Source organism: Heterodontus francisci, chromosome 14 (assembly GCF_036365525.1).
Source record: "Heterodontus francisci isolate sHetFra1 chromosome 14, sHetFra1.hap1, whole genome shotgun sequence".
NCBI lineage: Eukaryota > Metazoa > Chordata > Chondrichthyes > Heterodontiformes > Heterodontidae > Heterodontus > Heterodontus francisci.
Window position 1 is genome coordinate 70,068,043 of NC_090384.1, and position 20,638 is coordinate 70,088,680.

The 20,638-nt window shown below is 38.8% G+C and overlaps 1 protein-coding gene across 1 annotated transcript in view; it reads left to right on the plus strand.

Annotated features, from left to right (window-relative positions):
• The window catches only part of LOC137376913 (uncharacterized), a 158,162-nt gene that overhangs the window by 45,256 nt on the left and 92,268 nt on the right, over nt 1-20,638 (plus strand). Inside the window, exons 14-19 of the mRNA XM_068045868.1 lie at nt 1,027-1,169; nt 2,447-2,600; nt 3,720-3,980; nt 8,267-8,310; nt 13,690-13,768; nt 16,686-16,764. Coding sequence (XP_067901969.1) covers nt 1,027-1,169; nt 2,447-2,600; nt 3,720-3,980; nt 8,267-8,310; nt 13,690-13,768; nt 16,686-16,764 — 760 coding nt within the window. The remainder of the gene's footprint in view (nt 1-1,026; nt 1,170-2,446; nt 2,601-3,719; nt 3,981-8,266; nt 8,311-13,689; nt 13,769-16,685; nt 16,765-20,638) is intronic.

A 20,638-nucleotide genomic window follows, 5' to 3' on the forward strand; every position in this document is an offset into this window, starting at 1 on the left:
AATCTTGGCTGATTTTTCTTTCCTAGAAGGTTTGCATAAGCCGATTGCAGCAACTCCAGTCAATTATCACACTGCTGAGATCAGCTAATTTAGCACATAGCTGGAGTCAAAACTGGCATCTTCCTGTTCTACAGAAACAAAATGTTGCGAATGCTGCAAATCTGAAATTGAAAACACAAAGTGCTGGAAATACTCAGCAGGTCTGGCAGCATCTGTGGAGAAACAGAGTTAACGTTTCAGGTCTGTGACCTTTCATCAGAACTGTCCTAATGGAAGGTCACAGATGTGAAGCATTAACAGTAGCATTTTATCAGTGTGATTACTGAGGTTAATGTTAAAATTTATGTAGAAAAGGGCTCCTAAAACTGTTCTAATTTATTTTAAGTTCAGCTTTTAAAATAATGGGATGAAGTAGCACTCTTCAATTTGCAGTTTTGCAGTGAAATTACAATTGCAGTGAAAACCTACAGATTATGGCATCTTGAAAGATCAGATTTTCCTTCTCAGTTGGTAGCACTCTTGCCTCTGATGTCAGAAGGTTGAGTTCAAGTCCCACGCCAGAGACTTGAGCACAAAAGCCTAGCCTGACATTCCAGTGCAGTACTGAGGGAATGCACTGCACTGTTGGAAGTGAAACCTTTCAGGTGAGATGTTAAAGCAAGACCCCGTCTGTCCTCTCAGGTGGACGTAAAAGATTCCATGGCGTTATTTGGAAGACCAGTGAAGTTATCCCCGGTGTCCTCGCCAATATTTATCCCACAATCAACATCCCTCAAAAAACAAATTATCTGTTCATTATCACCTTGCTGTTTTATGGGAGCATGCCGTGTGCAAATCGGCTACCACATTTCCTGCATTACAACAGTGACTAAACTTCAAAAGAACTTAATTGGGCGGAAAGAATGTTCTGAGGTTGTGAAAGGTACAATATAAATGTATGTTATTTTTCTGAGAGTCTGAAATGTTCTTGTAGCCTTAGTAAAATCCACAGGCACCCACTGATTTTTTTTTTCCTAATTTCTGTAGATTGGATCAACCAGGTGTTTTTGCCGACAAATCGAGCCAGATTGAAAACTGCCCACAAGTGTATGACAAATGAACTAACAGCAATGGGAATTCCTTTCCTGAACCGGCATGCAGGCCTGTATATTTGGGCTGATTTTAGAAAGGTATCCTGTGCAATCTTTTTTAACATTGCTTTTGTCTTTTTTAATACCAGAGTAAATAAAGGAATGAATTTGGGATTTATTTCAATTTATTCAGTCATGACAAATTTTCATAGTTCCATGCATATATTTTCTGCAAAATGTCAAGGAACTGAGTTGTTCTGAGGATTCATGTTTTCAGCTTTTGGATCTTGGATTCGATTCCAGACCAGGAATAAAGTTTCCCCCTTCTCTACAGCTGTAGACTGTCTTAGGAGAAATTAGTTTGGCAGAGTCTCAATCTCTTTCTAGTAGATGGGTGTCCATAATTTGACCCAAATTGACAGGTTTACTGAGGAAACAATGGAGGCATGCTAGTGTGATAATGGAAAATAATCATACTAGTGCATTGAAGTGGGAGTGAAGGAAAAATTATTTGTGCACAGTGGAGGGTATTTTCTCTACCATGCATCTGGTCTGTGCTGTACACCACAGTGTGTTTGGTGAAAGTAATGCTTTCTACATCTCTGTGCCTTTTTATGGTCACCACTTCAAAGGTTCAACAATATGTGAGACAAATTTGGCCTGTTAGATTATTCCGTGAGCTATTTTGTATGGAAAAATGCAAAGGATGAGCACCATTCAAGCTCTCATTAAAAATAATTATATATGAGTTCGGTCTTTCAGCCTAATAGTTGAGTCTGGAGATGAAAACGTCACAGATGATGGTTTGAGCTGCATGTGAACAGAGGTAGGGGCAGATGCTGCAGAGAGGTCAAGGAGTATGAGGGGAAATAGTGCGCATAGTCACAGTAACAGAGGATGTCTGTACTTTTGATTAGGTCCATCTCATTGCACAGCAGGGAGGAAACCTGATTGGAGCGATTCAAATGGGGAATTGTGGAAAAGGTGGGATCGAACTTGAGAGGTAACAACATGTTTTAAAGACTATGGATATGGGTTGGTGGTTTGCAAGGGTAGAGGGGTCTAGGGTGGATTTTTTAAGGAAGACCTCACTTGATGATGACTGTTGAGTACAGCCTCCTCTTGTTTTCTGATCCACTGGGTTGTGAAGAAGTTATGCATCACCTTGACCAACCCTGATTGTTTATATTTAATTGAGTCTCTCACTTAAGTAACGTTTGTGTTCTTGCATACCCTTCTGTCTGTTCATCAAGCTGCTTTGAAACTTTTCATATTCCAGGAAGGGATTTAAATGTAACTTGTGTTGAGTGATTCAGCAGGTGTACTGCAGCAGTGAAAATCACAGAAATATAATGTTCCCATTTCTTCTGATTTAGTATTTAAAGAACCCAACATTTGAAGAAGAGGAAAAGTTATGGAAGCGGTTTCTCAATAATAAAATTCTTCTCATTAGTGGGAAGACATTTGGATGCTGTGAGCCTGGGTGGTTCCGCATTATATTTGCTGACAAAACCAAACGGCTACAGTTAGGTGAGTAGAGTAAAAACTATAACTTTGCCCTGTTGGTTCCAGTTTAGTATCTCTATCTTTTACTCTTTCTTTAGCCTTTCCATCTCTTCTAAATGCGTGTTTGCCACAGGTGCCATTCCTTTAGGTGAAGAGTGTCTTATTTGAGCAGCGACTTTGATAGAAATTCTAGTATTTATATTTTACACTGATTAACCAACAAGTGCAAGATGGTACAGTTTCAAAATTATGTATATTTTAGTGTTCTGAAATTTTAAAAAATAATTACTGAGGTTATTGGATTGATGTCTCTTAATACAAACCAAAGATGATTGTGTGCAAATACTGTGTTGTAATTTTAATAGTAATGCTGGGTTTGGGCAATAAGGCCCTCCCCCACCCCCACACGCCACCATACCGCATGTCCAGGCCACACTTATTACACCATATCATATATTCTTCTCCCAGTGCTTGGAAACATTGGGACTAGCACGCACATTGCACAGAAATGAGAAAAATTGTAATCGGGTTTCTGTAATCCTCTTAGGCTACCAATTTGAATATTTAAACAAATTCCCTGTATTGGGCAGAAGTGATGGGTGCCCATTTAAGGGCCTGTCTGAAAATCAGGTGACTAAAAGGACCCAGGAGTTTCTTTCTCTGCTAGTTGCCTATTCTTAAGGCAAAGAATTGGTGATTGGGAATTAAAAATCCCCCCATGATGTCTAAAATGACGAGTATTATATATCCAACTACTAACAAAACAAAAATTCCTTTATTAAGCATAAAGAATGAATTTTTCTTCCATTTACTGTGTGGAAATCATTCAGCAGGCACCACGACATTGGCGTGCTGCCTGCATTGCAATGAATGGGCGCGGGACAATTTTGCATTTCGGAGCTATCCAATTTAGCCCCCATGATTGCTGTCAAAGTTCACTATGGCTGAGTTGGTGTTCTAAGTCAACCCAAGACTACGAAGGGAGCTACAAGGAGATTCAAAATAATTTTACAAACTGCATTTTAATTTAATAAGTAGCTCAGTGGATTGTGTTTGAAAATAATTTTTATATATTGGTTTTGCTGAACTTCATTAATTGTTGCTTCCATAAATAACTTGCGATTTCAATCATGTTTTGTTTAGGAATGCACAGGCTTAGGAAGGTTCTAGAAGAGCAGGATTCAGAAATCCAGTCTGTTGAAAAGGGGCCTAATTCTGATTCCGAGAAGAGAACCAAAACTGCTGAGGATGTCATAGAAATTGGCGTTCAGCCTTCTCCACCAGATCCTGCTCTTGATGGTCTAATTGGACTTCTACGTCAACAGATCCGAACCACCGACTGGCTACAGAGAAACACAGCTGAACAGTTTGCTCAAGAGAATCCAGAAGTCTATGACGTATTCTGCAAACTTGCAGAGAAATAATCTTCACCTGTAATTTCAGAAAATGCATTAGGTGGACTGCGTTAGTGATTACTCTCAAATTTGCAAAATGCTTGTAGGCTATTTCACACAACTCTCCCACATTTACTGATGGATTGGTAACACGTCTCAACACTGAAGTGGTGCTGTATACCACTGCCGGTCTTTTAAATTTTTATTTTTTCATCTCTCTCTAGTGTTTCCTGTGCACTTGTTCACCATCCACAGTCCAAGAAAGTAAATTTCAGACTGTAACCAAGTCCTCTCATCTTACCATGTGATGCATTCAAAAGTTTCACCTTCACAAGATTGTAGCATTGCCAATACTCACAATTTCATTAATTAATTCTGAATTGGGATAAAAGAGTCAGGAGAGACAGAGGAAAAGAAGCTATATATCTCTACCCTTCCATCCCTCTGAATCACGTACATGAAAGCAATAGTGGGAAATGCATAAAATAATATCTTGAGTGTTTGCAATGCTTTGAGTAATTAGGATGCAGGGTAGTAGGATTATAGAGTTTTCTGTAGAAAAAAAATCCAGCATGTTCTGCGGTTGCCCTGCCCTGGCTTCTTCTGATGTCGACTTAATGACTGAAAAAATGGCTTTTTTTATTTCTTCATGTTGAAAATGATCTTAAAATTCCCCCCTTAGTACTGTCATCCATTCACAAAGAAAGTCCCCAACCAGATCTTCTAATCACATATTGCTAAATCATTCAGAACTGTAGTTTATAAAGTTGATTTTTATTCACCAACGGGCCAAAAAGAAGGAAGATTCTCTGTCCTGTCGTGTTTTGGGTAGGATGTTATCATTGATTATCTCTGCACCTAAGCTGTAAAGCATGTAAAAGAATTTCCGTTTTTTTAAAAATGCCTTTGTGTAAGATTCAAACTATTGTGGGCACTAGTACAGAGCAATCTGACCATTCTAATGTATGGGTCCCAAAGCATCACAGAAAAGGGGAGTGAATGTTCCCCTCCACCTGCAGTGAAGCTAATGAAATATTACAAACCAGCCTTCTAGGTACCAAGATGCACAAAGACCATGGATTCTATCTGCACCAATTAAAAGGACAAGCTAAGTATTTTCTCATAGACTAAAGCCAAAGGTTCAGTTTTTAATTTTTTAATCTAAACTTGACCTAATTTATGGAGCAGCTTATCTGTAAACCTCCAGATTCATTATTTTCAGGAAAACAGATAATCCTGAGTGTGAACAAATATCATCTAGATTTAGAGGTGGTCAAAAAATTATATCTGCCAAGAGTCAGAGATGAGAGGGTAGAATCTGGGTGTCACAGTGATTGAGGTCATTGTGTGCTGTGAGCACTGTCTCTTGTTGATTCCTTTCTTGCTTTGCCCCACTGTTGGTGGCCGTGCCTTCTACCATCAAGACCCTAATCTCAAATTCTATCTCTACAGCTCTCTGCCACATCATCTCTCTCCTCCTTTAAAGATGTTCCTTTAAACATGTCTACCTCTAAAGCTTTTAGTCACCCGTCCTCTTATCTCTTCATTTGGCTCGATGCAAACTTTTGTTTGATCATGCTCCTGTAAAGCGCCTTGGGACGTTTTGCTATGTTAAAGGCGCTATGTTTGTAGTTGTTAATATTAATGCCATTGGGAGCAGAATGTGAAGGTTTCCTCCAATTGTCACTCAAGATCTGCTATGCTAATCGTATTGTAAACATTCTATTTATAATGCATTTACAATTTTACTAACTAAAGCAAGCATAGGAAATCTTGCATAGCTAACATACAGCAATCAGAGGAAATCTTCCAACTGCTGCTTCATTCTGTTAATTGGGCTGGGTTGGAACCAAGCTCACTATGTGTAGTTCCCGTTTCTTTGTTGACTGTAGGAATTCTAAATGAAATGGAAACTCTCAATCCAGTTCCTGGTGGGGATGAGACTGAAGTACTAAACTGCCACTGATTTGCCTCTACAGTATTTAGCAATCTCGTTCAGAGAGCCATAAAATGATTGAAATTAGAAAAAGGAAATGTGCTAAAGTATAGTTCGTGCAATTTCAAGCTGAGCTGTTGAAGCATAGGGGAGGAAACTTGACTCTGGATCTGATCTGTGCTGTTCCCTAACCTGGCAATGCTCGAAGCTGATATTGGTGTTTAATGTGCAAATATGTCCCTTTCCCCAGCTCTGACTTCCCTCACCTTGACGATACAAATTGGTGATAAAATTTTAATTTTATATTTTTAATTGGCATCTGCCACCCCTACAGGTGTCAGTTCTGTAGAATCCCTGCAGTACTATTCTGCGGGCTGTAATAGTGTGAATTCCATTTTGGTCATTTTGCACAGGTTGCAAATAAATTAAATTCCATACAAATATATATAATATTTTTATTTTTCAACCATGGTTGTGAATGATATGATTTTGATAGGCCACATTTCAGGTTTTTAAAGAGTTGTTTAAGATAGGGCACATTGCTTTCTATTCAATGCTTCACATGACAACTAAGGAGGTACTAACTGAATTGTCACTTAGTGGATATTTTTGTGTATTTTTAGAGAGAAGGAGGGACATGCTCATGAGAGCAACAAATAAATGCTTTCTCATCACACCAATTGTAAAGTAGAGTCCTTTCTAAAGTACAAAGCTTTCAAACTGATACGTATTTAGAAGGATAAAAATCGTGAAGCTGAATATAGTAGTAATTGGACTAAAAATAAAAAATTGTGCAATCTATCAGAATTGAATGTAATTCTGACAAAAGGTCACACTTGCAATATTAATTGTTGATTGTCCATTTCTGGCATCTACTGTTTTCATTTAAAATTTCTGGTGTTTTTATCTTCACAGCGGAATCCAGACCTACTGTCTGGAGATTTGTTTAGCTTATTTATGGTTTGCAAATTTGCTAGTCAAATGAAATTCCTGATTTTAGGAAGATGTTTATAATGGCCATGGAAAACAATCATCAATAAACCAGTCACGATAAGCAATGAAATCTGCCATTTAATTCGCTGTGTACATAACCTGTCACTGCCAGAGCATGTTAGCTTCTCCCTATTGTTCTCATGAATGAAATCAAAGGTTGGCTCCAAGGGTTGTTTTAATTTTACGTGTGGCTTCAAGTTGTTTTGAATGAAAGAAATTTGTTGAAGGAAAAAGAACAGGCTTGGTAAAAAGGAGTGCACACAGTACAATTGTAAACTTTCTGCATTATGGTGATGCTGCACTGTATTTCACCTGAACCACAAGTTTAAAAAAAAACAAGATTATAGTGTTAGGTAATGGAATGTTTAAACAGTGTGGAAAGATCCCTCAAACATTGAACTGGATGGACTCAAATTTATGTGTCATTACTTCTGTTTTATGCTCTGTTGAAAATGATTTGTGTTAATTGGATTGCACTGGGATTTCATGGCCAATTTGAATTTTATTATAGTTGATTGTTTTTACTGCGGTAAAATTAAGGTGCTTTTACATTGGTGTTATTTGCATAGAGCAAAGACCACCATATATTACTCCAACCTAATATCCAGTACATCCCATTTGTTTTATTTTTAATAACATTTAATTGCATTTTGTGCCAAATTTATTTAGACTTGTGTTGCAATATTTGTATATCCACTTATTAACTTACTTTTGAGCAATTCTACAAGTAGTGCATAAATTCATTTTGTAGTAGAAATTTAGTTTTTGTTATTTGAACGAGTCCTGTTCCTCAGGTTCTTTATGAGGGAAAGTTCATTTTTTTATTTATGGAAATGCTGTGCTGAAATGCCTTGAATGATTTATTATTTATTAGCTGGACTTGGTCAGTTTGATTTTGAGTGTTGAAGGTAAAAGTGATTTTAAACAACCTCAATTGAAGGTTTGAACCTTTACATGGTCCCCTGTTTAAAGAAACCTTCTGAAATTGTTACAGCTATTGTCAAAAACACCAAAGTTACCTTTTTTAACCAAAGTATTTATGTGTTTATTTTAGGCAATAAGAGATTTAAGTAGAAATTTTTTTTTAAATCTTGGACATAGACTCATCTGAAAGTCTTTTCTGGAAATGTTACCCATCTTTTCTCTTTAGAGGCTGACACAAGCTTGCTGTGAACTCCCAGCATTTGGATAAACTCTCGAAGAGAAAAAAAATTACAGGGGAGTGACACATGTTGAATAACTTTACCAAAGACACAGGCACAATAGGCTGAATGGCATCCTTGTGTGCTGTATTATTCTATGATTTTCAACTTTTATTTCAGATTTTGACATTTATAGTTTTTCTTTTTCTTTTTCTCTTTAATTAGTCTCCAACATGGGATTTATCAAGCTTAGTCAACAAAACATCTTGGTAAAGTTCAGTTTGGTTCTATTGTATTGCACCTTCATACTTTATGTCACCTGACCTTTTCTAGATGTAACTTTTACGGAGGAACAGAACAATGTTTTGGAGGAATAACTTTTCGCAATATATGGACAGAGTTCTTTTGTATTGTGAAGTGGCAGTGTGAGGTTGAAGTTCATTTTGTGTCAACAGATTTATAGCAGCATCCAGAATGTCTTTTCTATCTGCTGATTTTGAAAATGTGGTTATTAATTGAGTTCCTGTTGCCTAGAAAGAATGAGAAGCAATGACTTGTTTAAACGGGGATGTTTTAAAAAGAAAAATGTACGCTTTTTAAAAAAAATCCAATTAAGTTGTTGAGAAGCATTTCTCACCATAATCTTGTCACACTAAACTGGCCTGTGAAAACATTATCTCCCTGCTTATTTCACATTAAGCCATGAAAGTTGATCTAATTACTGGAGTTTTCATTCTTATGGTACTAAACGTACGACAGATTACCAGAAGTATGAATGTTTTTTTTAAGTGTTCGGCTGTCTTTAATTTTTCTCCTAGTAATGTAGTATTTTCTCTTCAATAATTCAAATGGCTGTCATTATCAGAAGGACACAAACATGAGGTGTCATTTCTCATATTAGAATTTTGGCACAATAACTAGGTCCCCACGTGGCTTGGGTACCTGGAGCTAATGTATGTAGATGTTAAGTGAGGTTTAATTGTGCATCGATGTGTTGTGAACCCTGTTGAGGGAGGGAAGGCAAATGTATTTCATGTAAAATGTATTACACCAAATGTTGTATAGTAATGATCCAACATGATATATATGGTTATAGATTGACTGTGTAAACTATTTGAAACATGTCACTTTTTAATGTAATCATTACTATAAAATTAGTTTTTATTTTGTACTGCATATCATATGTCTAGTAAAATTACAAGTTATTGCCACTTAAGCATTTTACTTTGACTCTGCATTGTGTGTAACTGAGTTACATGTAACTCAAACCCCGCAAACATTGGATCTGCACAGCACTCTTTTACATTTCTACTCATTTTTAACAAAATAATAGTTGCTAGTTTGAATCCCAAATGGTGGCAACGAATGAATCAGCCAGAGGCTGTCCCCAGCAATGACACTTTGACATTGGCGGGAAGCAAAGTCAGTTACATGAGAACTTCGCCATTTCTGAAATTTTCCTGGAGTCGCTGGTGGTATGGACTGTGGATTTTATGTGCCAGTTTACTCTCTGTCTCTTGAATGCTTTGACCTCTGCAGAGGTATGGTTCCATGGTTGCCTTACAGTATCTGGCCCAAGTGATCTTTCCTCATATGGCAGGGTATCCAATTATAGGTGGACATCATACCCAAACCCACTCATGCTCTCACTCAATATCCACACACCCTGATCAGTTTCCAGTAGGTGTCAATGGACAGTGAGCAGGATTGAGTATCCTGGCTGTTTCCCTCCCTTGTTCACCCACCCAAGGATGATGAGACTGATTGTAACATTGTGCCTGACAACCTGGCTGAGGTGTTTTCATTCAGCACAGACTGCTAATCCAAATCTTGGACCTTCTTTTGATCTGTATGACTTGGTTACAAATTGCATTTACTAATTGATTTCACTCACCAACTTGGTTGCGTGATGCTTAAAGCTGTACTTTGCCCATCTTCCCAATAAATGTGTATCTGCACATGCAATGTCGCTTTTAATTACAGATGTGAAATTCTTCAGTTTTCTCTTTGATGTTGTTTGGTCCTGTTCAATACTCTTCCACTCTAAACCAACCATAAGGACCTGCAAGAGCAATATAGGGACAACTCTCCCTCCAATTATTTCCATTATTCAGCAGTTCAGCTGAACTCACCCATGCTGTACGCTTGGTGATGGAATCTGAGCCCTACTGCTCTGTGTCACAGCACTACTACTGCCTTCTACAAATGCATTTTCAATGCTGCTAACGAAAAATTAGCGTGATTCTGTAGGTTAATTTTTGCTTCAGATGTTGGCATTTTTATACACTTTGGTGCAATTTTTTTATGTTGGTTTAGACATGCAGGTAATATAAATGTCATTTGAAATGTGTCATTCTTTAAAGGGCACTTAATAATACATTTATTAGATGTAAAAATAATGCCCATAATCGACATTCTACAGGTAAATTCAGTAAATTAAATCAGGAATTCTTAAACACTTCTGACTTCCCCTTTCTAATCACTAATACTTTCCACCTTGTCACTTTCAATTCTTTTTGTCATCCTTTGTATTTGCTGTGGGGAGAGATTTCCCAACCGATTTTCTGTTTTGAAGATGTCTGCTCCTTGCTGAGATATAGTTCTCTTGGCACCTGGTGTTGAGCTAGTGTTCCATTGGTGTCAAGCAATGTAGTAGTGTTTGATTGGTGCCAGGCAATGAAGTAGTATTCCATTGTTGTCAGGCGCTGTAGTAGCATTTGATTGCCAGGCAATAGGGTAGTTTTTAACTTTGGTGGTGGGGAAACTTCGGGACAAGATTAATAGTCACTTGGACAAATGCAGGTTAATTAATGAAAACCAGCATGAATTTGTTGAGAGAAAATCATGTTTAACTAATTTGCTGGAGTTATTTGAAGAGGTAACAGAGAGGGTTGATGAGGGTAGTGCTGCTGATGTGATGTACATGGACTTCCAAAAGGCATTTGATACTGTGTCACACAACAAGTAAAGTTATAGCTCATGGAATAAAAGGGACAGTAGCAACATGGATCCGAAATTGGCTGAGTGATAAGAAACAAAGAGTAGTGGTTAATGGATGTTTTTCAGACTGGAGAAAGGTTTGTAGTGGAGTTCCCCAAGGGTCAGTGTTGGGACTCTTGCTCTTCCTGATATATATTCATGACCTAAATCTTGGTGTACAGGGCACAATTTCAAAATTTGCGGATGATATGAAACTTGGAACTGTGAGAAGGATTTTTTTTAATGCTTTCATGGGATGTGGATGCACTGGCAGGGCCAGTATTTGTTGCCCATCTCTGATTGCTCTTGACAACTGAATGGCTTGCTAAGCCTTTCAGAGGGCTGTTAAGAGTCAACCACATATTAATGTGGGTCTGGTGTCACATGTAGGCCATACCAGGTAAGAACGGCAGATTTCCTTCCCTAAAGGGCATTAGTGAACCAGATAGGTTTTTGCAACAATCGATGATAGCTTCATGGCAGAATTACTGAGACTTGCTTTCAATTCCAGAATTTTTTAATTAATTAATTGAATTTATTATTCTAATTTAAATTTCATTTGCTGCCGTACTGGAGAACTTCAAAAGGACATAGACAAGTGGTGGAAACGGTGGACAAGTGGCAGATAAAGTTTAGTCCGTAGAAGTGTAAAGTGATTTTGGTAGGAAGAACATGGAGAGACGATATTAAAAAAAGAGTACTATTCTAAAGGGGGTGCAGGAGCAGAGGGACCTGGATGCAGGGATGGGCACTGAAATGTTGCACCACAGACATTTGACAAAATTATTGACTCAGCCACGGACATGGAGGCAGCTAACCTGTATATAAACTGTATAGCCAATCTATTGCCATCAAAGCACAGTTCAATTTAAAACACATTTCTCCCTATAAGTAATGTAGCTAAGCATGCAAACATCAATGGAGCGTAGCTGTATTAGCTAGCGAACAAGCAAAACTATGCAGTGCCAATGTGGATTACTTTTGTTGACAGAATAGAACTAACTACACCATGTCATGGGTGGTAGATGGACCTTATTGAATGACCTCTGTGGATTTAAACTGTGTTAGGACTGCAAATTCATCCAATAAACGATGAAATCCAAGGAGAGGGTTGTTACTGTGGTTATTGAGGTGAGGCAGTATAAAAATCAGCAAGAGGAAGATGGACCATCAAGACAATTTAACCCGTGATGGTCAATGTTGATGCAACTTCTCCACCTGCTGGTAATACGTGTCTGATGACAGGGAAACCAGCAAAAGGGCAGTGATCTCCAAATCCGGGGAACTTTATAGAATGAAGCAGATAGTACTTCAGAAGAGTCATGTAAAACAGAAAAGCAAAGTGAGACAGGAAGGGACAGAGAGATTAACTGCCCTCTGAAATGGTTTAGCAAGCCACTCAGTTCTCAAGGGCAATTAGGGATGGGCAACAAATGCTGGCCTTGCCAGCGATATCCACATTCCATGAAAGAATTTTTGAAAATTAAAAAGGTAGCCAAGATTAGTCTATTCATCTTGACAGGCTGTTAAACTAGGTCCTGGATTCTAAAATACAGAAACAACAGGATCTCTCATGGACAAAATGTCATTTGCTCACCAAAGCTAGAGACAAAATTAGATAAACAAAATTACAAATAGAGCACCCTTCAGTTCCTCCAACAAAGCAATTCTCTTAATTCACTTATGGCTATATCTCCGTCTATCACTGTCGATTCCGATTTAGCTCTGACAAGATAATTCACAAAAAGCTTTTCTGCAAAAAGTTGAGCAATTGTTACTGCATGTATTATTCAGTTAAAAAATATTGTCACAATCTGTAAAATTGTATTCCAGACAAACCAATATATGTCCAAACCAAATCTTGTACCTGTTAGCAAAGGTACACTCTTAAAGTAATGTAATTATATGACGTAGACACCTTTCAAATGACATTGGCCACTCGGGTTATCTTCCTTCAAACTGGATAGCAAATGATGCACATTGCAGTTACTGATCTTTGACATACTTGTAAAACTTGTCCTTTAACCCAATTCACAGCAAAAAAAAAATCAGTTAATGTGTGTTTTTAACACAGCCATTGAAACATAATACATTTTTACGAGTTCTTCCTCGACCATTTTTAAAGTTGCAAATGCAGAATGGATTTTGTTAAGGAATCGTAGACAGTTCATCATAGATTAAGGTTTATTAAAATTATCCGTTACATTGTATTTACTGTCTATATGATCAGCAGCATTCTGTTTTTGCCAATGTCACTCAGCCCCATTACACCATACTCTTGTATTCATGAGGAACTTACAGTGCTGATTTCTTGAGATTCCTTGGATTTTCTTGCCTGTTTTCCCTCAATACAAGTTCTAGAACAATGTGATTCCAAATGGATAGCAGAGGAAATATGACATTTATACAGAAGTAAAAGTACAGCAACTTCCAATATGTCATTGAGCTGGTGTCCCAAGTGAAAGTAATGTGTGGCAGAGTGTAGAAAGTGATATTCCCTTAGTGACTTTTGCCATTTTAAAATGAGTTTACATGACACAAGCCTTTAAACTTGTATTTTAAAATAACCTTGCTGCTATGTTATTTTAAAACACAAGGTTAAAGGCTTGGAGCAGGGGTATCCAACCTTTTTTGTGTGGGGTCCACATTACAATTTTTGTCTTACATAGGGCTCGGTGAGAAAATTTCAGAAAGATAAGTCATTAAAAAATGATCCTACTATTAATCAAAACAACAACAAATGTGCATGTTTGTGAAGAAGATTTAAATGCGAAAGCTAATTTATTGACTTACTTTCTCATCACTATGTTGAACACTGATTTAGTGACATGCCTAAGGAATAAGTATATTATATTATATATTATATCATAGTCTAAGGATAGGGGGTAAACCTTTCAGGACTTGAGATGAGGAGAAATTTCTTCACCCAGAGACTGGTGAGCCTGTGGAATTTGCTACCATAGAAAACAATTGAGACCAAAACATTGTATGTTTTCAAGAAGGAGTTAGATATAGCTCTTGGGGCGAAAGGGATCAAAGGATATGGGGGGGGGAAAGCAGGAACAGGTTACTGAGTTGGATGATCAGCCATGATCATAATGAATAGCGGAGCAGGCTTGAAGGACCTAATGGCCTACTCCTCCTCCTATTTTCTATGTTTCTATACCTTCCATTGTTTTTGTTTGGATAAGTACTCAATCTCTGTCCGCATACTTGATGTAGCGATGCAGAGTATTCCGGATAGATGTCCATCTGTCAGGAGTGATCTTGATCTCTTTCACTCCCCTCTCTCTCTCCCTTCTCTGTGTCTATCTGTCTCTCCCTCACTTTCTCTCCCCTCTATGTCTCTGTCTCTATGCACACTCACTGTCTCCTTGATCTCTCTCTCTCTGTCCCTCTCTTCCTGTGTGCTCTCTATCCCACTCTCTCCCCCATCTCTCTCTCTCTCGATCTGTGTGTGTGTGTTTCTGTGTGTGTGTCTCTCTCTCTGTCTTTGTCTCTGTCTCTCTGTGTCTCTGTCTTTGTCTCTCTGTATCTCTGTCTCTCTCTCTCTCTCCCCACTGTCATTCTTTGTCTTTATCTCTCGTTCCTTGTTCGCCGTTCCTCGACTGTGCATTCAGCATAAATGTGGATAATAGAGGCAGGCTGCAAACGCCGCAGCCATGTTGTGTGGTAACGGAATTCTGACAAACCCATAGCTGCCTGCTGAGGTACCTGAAATTCTGCAGTTTACCAGATGGAAACCTTTGGCAGGCTGTATGTTGGACAACCATGCAGCCTTGGAGGAAGACATTTAAAATTACCATTCACGGACCTCAAAATATTTTACCATGGACACTGGTGTCTGTGTATGAACATGTTGCCGAACTTTAACTGGGTGTCTTTGTGCATAAGTCATTACAGGTGGCAAGACAGGTTGAGAGAGCAGTTGGTAAAGCATACAGTATCCTGGGATTTATAAACAGGGGCATAGCGTACAAGAGCAAGGAGGTTATGTTAACCTTGTATAAAATACTGGTTCGTCCAGTTCTGGGCACAGCACTTGAAGAAAGATGTGAAGGCATTGATTGGAGAGAGTGCAGAAAAGGTTCACAAGAATGGTTCCAGGAATGAGGAACTTCATTTACGAAGATTGATTGGAGAAGTTGGAAGTGTTTTCCTTGGAGAGGAGATTTTATAGAGTTGTTCAAAAACATGAGAGGTCTGGACAGAGTAGATAGAGAAAAACTTCCCACTTGTGAAAGGATCAAAAACCAGAGGGCACAGATTTAAAGTAATTGGCAAAAGAAGCAATGGTAACATGAGGATCCGATATGCACTGCCAGAGAGTGTGGTGGGCACTGGTTCAATTGAGGCATTCAATAGGAAATTAGATAGTTATCTGAAAAGGATGATTGTGAAGGGTTGAGGGGAGAAGATGGAGGAATGGCACTAAGTGAATTGCTCATTCGGAGAACCGGTGCAGACACGATGGGCTGAATGGCCGCCTTCTGTGATGTAAAGGTTCTGTGATTCTGTGTTCCATTGGTGCCAAGCACTGAGTTGGCATTTCATTGGTGCCAGGCAATGGGGTAGCATTCCATTGGTGTTAGGTGTTTTCTCATAGCTCAACCAGTTGGTCATTCTTTAAGTGAGCCCAGACAATGTGGCATCATTTCTGAGCCCAACCCTGTCTTTGCTGGATGTCTGCACATTCTTTCCAGTAAAAGTGATTGACTAGCATTTAGAAGTAAGAACCTTGACTAATTCTCTTTTTAACTCTCTAGCCAAGAGGCCAATATCAGCATCCCTAGTTTGCCAACATTACAATGGTGATTCTACTTTTTTTTTTAAGTACTGTGTACTGTCTCCCTAATCTCTACTATTTGTATCTCATGATTTATTTTTGGTGCTATAATTCACAAAAGATGTAATTGTCTAAAATTGATGTTGGTGTCAGTTTTATTGTTTATACAATATGTGAAGCTTCAGTATTATTAGCCTTTATTGTGATTTTTATTGCATTGTGTAACTTGTGCAATTGATCGAACAGTTGCTGTTTAGTTCATAAAGTTAGGATGGGCGTGACATACCATGACTGAAGACACTGCACATGTCATGTAAGAAGGCCATTGCATATGGCATTTGTCTCATGTGTGACTATGTATCATGGTAAGTAGGTATTGCAGATATTGCAGAGGAGTGCAGTATTTAATGGTTTAGCATTTGGATACTGGCTTTAAAATAAGCTTTTAAAAAAAAAAGGATTTATTATGAGTAAGAGAAATGTTAATGGAAAAGTAATGGACTTGAGAGACAAATCTCCAGGAACTGATGATTTCCACCTGAGTATTAAAAGAAATAGGTGAGGACATTGCAGGTGAATTAGTCATAATGTTCCAAAGTTCCTTTATTTGGAAATTATGCCATTGGATTATGTAAATTGTTACTCCATTATTTAAGAAGGAAGGGAGAGAAAAATCAGACAACGAAAGACTGTCAGTTTAATGTGGGGAAGTTACCGGAAATCAGCAGCAGCCAAGACTCGTGGCAAGACTTTTGAGGTAGTTATTGCAGGATAATGTAAACTTCAGGTACTTAGTGTGAGACTTTTAATTCAATTTGTGTTATCAATTTTTCAACTTTGTAAACTGCTATAACATTCTGATGTTTTATGTTAAAATAGTCTTGAATGACTGTAACACCTGGCAACACCTATGCAGTCATATTCAGCTGGCCTTCAACACCGGAAACATCAGAGGAATGTATGATGGCATTAAGAGAGCTTTTGGGCCAACCATCAAGAAGATCGCCCCCCTCAAGTCTAAATCAGGGGACATAATCACTGACCAACGCAAACAAATGGACCACTTCGTGAACTTCTTTTACAAGCTGTTCTCGTTTGTGACTTAGGAGTACTTCCCGGACACCCTTGGGCAACTTACCCAGTATAATACCAGTCGGGGTCTCCGAATAGAAGTGCTTTGATGGATATTCATTTAATTCTCTTTCGTCGGGTCTAATAGCTGAATCAGTTCCTCATCCTGATTAGCTGCCCGTTCTGCCCTAGTGATTACATTAACTATGGCAGGCCCCTCTCAATGGGGTATCATGCAGACTGAATGTTTTGTCTGTCCATCTGCAAGACTGTTGCCCTTTGAATGTACTGAACCAGTGGTATACCCAGGTACATGAATTACCTGACAATTACATTTATCCTTTCTCAAATGGAGAATACCTTCCCACACAATTTGTGTTTTATGGGTTTACCTTTATAATTAAAGCCTGTTTGCTCACAGAACACAGGGGTTTGGTTGTAATCCTGTTTACAATAGTCACTATCTGTACAAATTAATGCGGCCTTAACTGGGTCTGCCTTTTCTAAAGCATACCGTAATGCTGCAGCTTCAGTATACTGTGCTGTCCGTTGGCCAAGGGGTATGGACAACAATTCTTCTAGATAGAATAAAAATCCGGAAAGGTACCTATTACTATTCCCGTCCCAGCTGAGGATTGTTGGGATATCCCTTTTTTAATCATCATTGATGGCCCATCACAGTAAATAACTTGATGATAATCTGTAAGTGGTTTCAGAGGTACTTGTTTAACTCTTACTTGTTTAACAGTATCGTCATCTTGCATAACAGGGAGATGTTCTGAGTATAGAAATTTAAAAATGAGTGTAGGATCATTCAGAAAGGAGGCCCATTTGTCATAATCAGATTTGAGTGGCTCTTCTCTCATCAGAGGCCATTCGCTAAACTGATCTCAAGTCTGGTATTTCAGTATAATTTGTAATGGGGTGTATCCCTTGAAGGGGTCGTGCTTTAATGAGGCACTGAACTATCATCATCATAACTCTTTCCTTTTTATTGTATAGTCTTTCAACATTGGAAAAATTATAAGAATGTTGGAATACTGTCATCTCATTAAACATTTTGCGACCTCAGATCATCAACACTTCACATAGTATTATTCTAAACTTTGCGATAAAATTAAAAGATTCATTTTTGGAAAACGTAGATCCATGTAAGAACACGAACTGTGATTGTTGTAGTCTTTTATATTATTGCACTGTTTGAAAAAAATAGGTAATAACACGTTATTGAATGTTTACGTTTTAGGCATTACTTAGTTAAAACAACCTATCTTCGCTGTTCGTGTTTATACTGGTCAAGAGGAGGGTGTGATGAAACATAGGTATAATAGGCTTAATTAGGTAGAATTTAGATATAATTAATATATTATACCTTTTTGAATTAAAGATTGAATAAATGGTCAGTTTTTTCAAGACTCACTGAAATTCCCCTATAATTGTAGGTGGCTTTCTTCCCCTGGTGTCTTTGTCTCAGATCCAGCAACCAGCAGCTAGGCTTCACACATCACCACCAGGCTTTCTGGAGAGATAGAGAGAGATATCTTCTGGTTTCTGCCCAGAAGCAGTCACGGGCTTGTCTCCTTTGTCCAAGGGAAAACTCCCAGTTTTTACAGAGATGGACAGTCACATAATTGCCTCAGTGTGTTGTCTGGAACCTTCTAATGAGATTCAAGTTTAGGAATCTCAGTCCCTTAGGCCTCAGGATGTTAATGTTTATACCTGGAAGGGGCGGCCTCTTCAAGGTTAATGTGCTCCGATAGCTTAGAACGCCCTGCTAATGAACACAATCTCCTGTGGTTCACTCAATAGAGCAAGCCATTATCTTGGGTACAGGCTCATCAGACATGTGTCTCATCATTGAGACCTTGTAATGTGTAAGGTGTTCAAATGCAAATTGCATTGGTCATCTTGGCTGCCAGCTTTCTAAAAAAGTTCACTGTAGAATTCCACCTCTTGCTGTTTCATTAAAAGTTTAATGTAAGTTTCCAATCGGTGAATTAAAAAATCCCCTTTGCTATAGCATGTTTTCTTGACACCTCTTGAGAACGCGGAATGAAATGTGACCACGGGAACATTTCATTACAAGGTTGCAGGAAAAAAAATCACAAACATTCACTTCCGAAGTTTACACATTAATCTTAGAATTGCTGCAGCTGGCATGGTCTGAAACAGCTTTTCTAGTTTAATTTTTGACTGGGATGGTTCAGTATTGGGTTATGAATTGTCAATTGGGGTTACAGTTTCTCTCGTTTCAATTTGTAATACCCTGGGAGTGTGCATCTCAATAAACATGTGGTTATTGGTGAAGCTTGTGGTATGCAAATTTCCGTTACAGCTTGTGGTGAGTCCTCCTGTATGTACAAGATTTAACCCTTCAACTGCTATTGCTGAAACATGTGGCTTTAACCATTCAGGTTCCAGCACCTTGATAATTTTCTCCTCTATATTGATAGTGGGTAATAACTTGACTTTTTGCCCCAGTGAGATGTCTGAGATTTCCTCCAGGCCCTTGTACTTGCTGAGTTCTATATTGAAATTGTTGTGTTTGATTAGCTTTGAATTTGGGAGCTGATCATTAGGTTCTTCAGTGGGTAGATCCACACTGACCTCACTTGTGGTTTTCTGGTGAGTTGCACAAGTGCTGTTTACTTTAGGGCAGTTTTTCTTCCCTTTTCCCTTTATTGTGGGAAGGGTCTTTTCTCTAATCTACCCCATGTCCTCTGGGACATTACTGCTCACAGGTGTCTGTCCAGCTTTCACTGCAATCCTCTGCGGCACTTCAACTCAGTGAGGCATCTCACTCAATGTTGATTTGCCTTTTTGGGAACTTCCCTTGTCCCTGCAGCTTTCTGTAAAGGTTGTTGGCAGCCTTGCTAGGGCTTCTCTTTGTCCTGCCTTTAAATAGGGAAGTGTGGGGTTGAAATTTCCTAACATTTCAAGGTTGGCCAGCTGGACAGTAAGACATTCAATTTGGGAATCCTCCTGGCCTGAACATGTCCTCACTGTCCTTTTTGTCCCCTTCCTTCCTGACTGTCTGACAAACTTGTGCTTGCCTGTCTCCTTCCTGGATGTGATTCTGTTTTAACATGTTAATGTGGCATCGCCTTTGTTTTTTTCCCTAGGTCTGGGTGTCAACCAAATAATTTACCTGGCTAATCCTTTTTTCCACTCGGTATGGGCCACTAAACCTGGCTTTCAGAGGTTCACTCTGAATTGGGAATAGTACCAATACATGGTCTTCGGGCTGAAATGTTCTGGCCTTGGCATATTTATCTGCATGCCCTTTCATAGCTCTCTGGGAGGTTCTTAAGTGCTCCTGAGCCACTGCAGGGGCTTTCATGAGTGCTTCTGGAACATGAAAATGTAGTCTAATATTGAAGAACTCATCCCTGTGTCCCCAAAAACCTCTCCTTGATTAGTTTAAGAGGACCTTGTGTCCATCGACTAATTCAAAAGGACTAAAGCCAGTGGATTCATTGGGTGAGTCCCGAGTGGCAGACAGGAAAAATCCCAGCCCTTTGTCCCAGTCAGGGGGGTACTTTTAGCACAATGACCTGATCGTTGTCTTTAGGGTCTGATGGTAGCCTTCCAACGCCCCTTGTGACTGTGGGTGATAGGCTGAGGAGTTTAGCTGGGTGCCCAGATGACCCATGACTTTTTGAAAGATTCCAGACATGAATTTTGTGCCCTGGTCCGTCTGAATCGCAGCAGGCAGCCCATATCGGGTAAACAATTGGGTTAGCCCCTCCACCAATACTTTG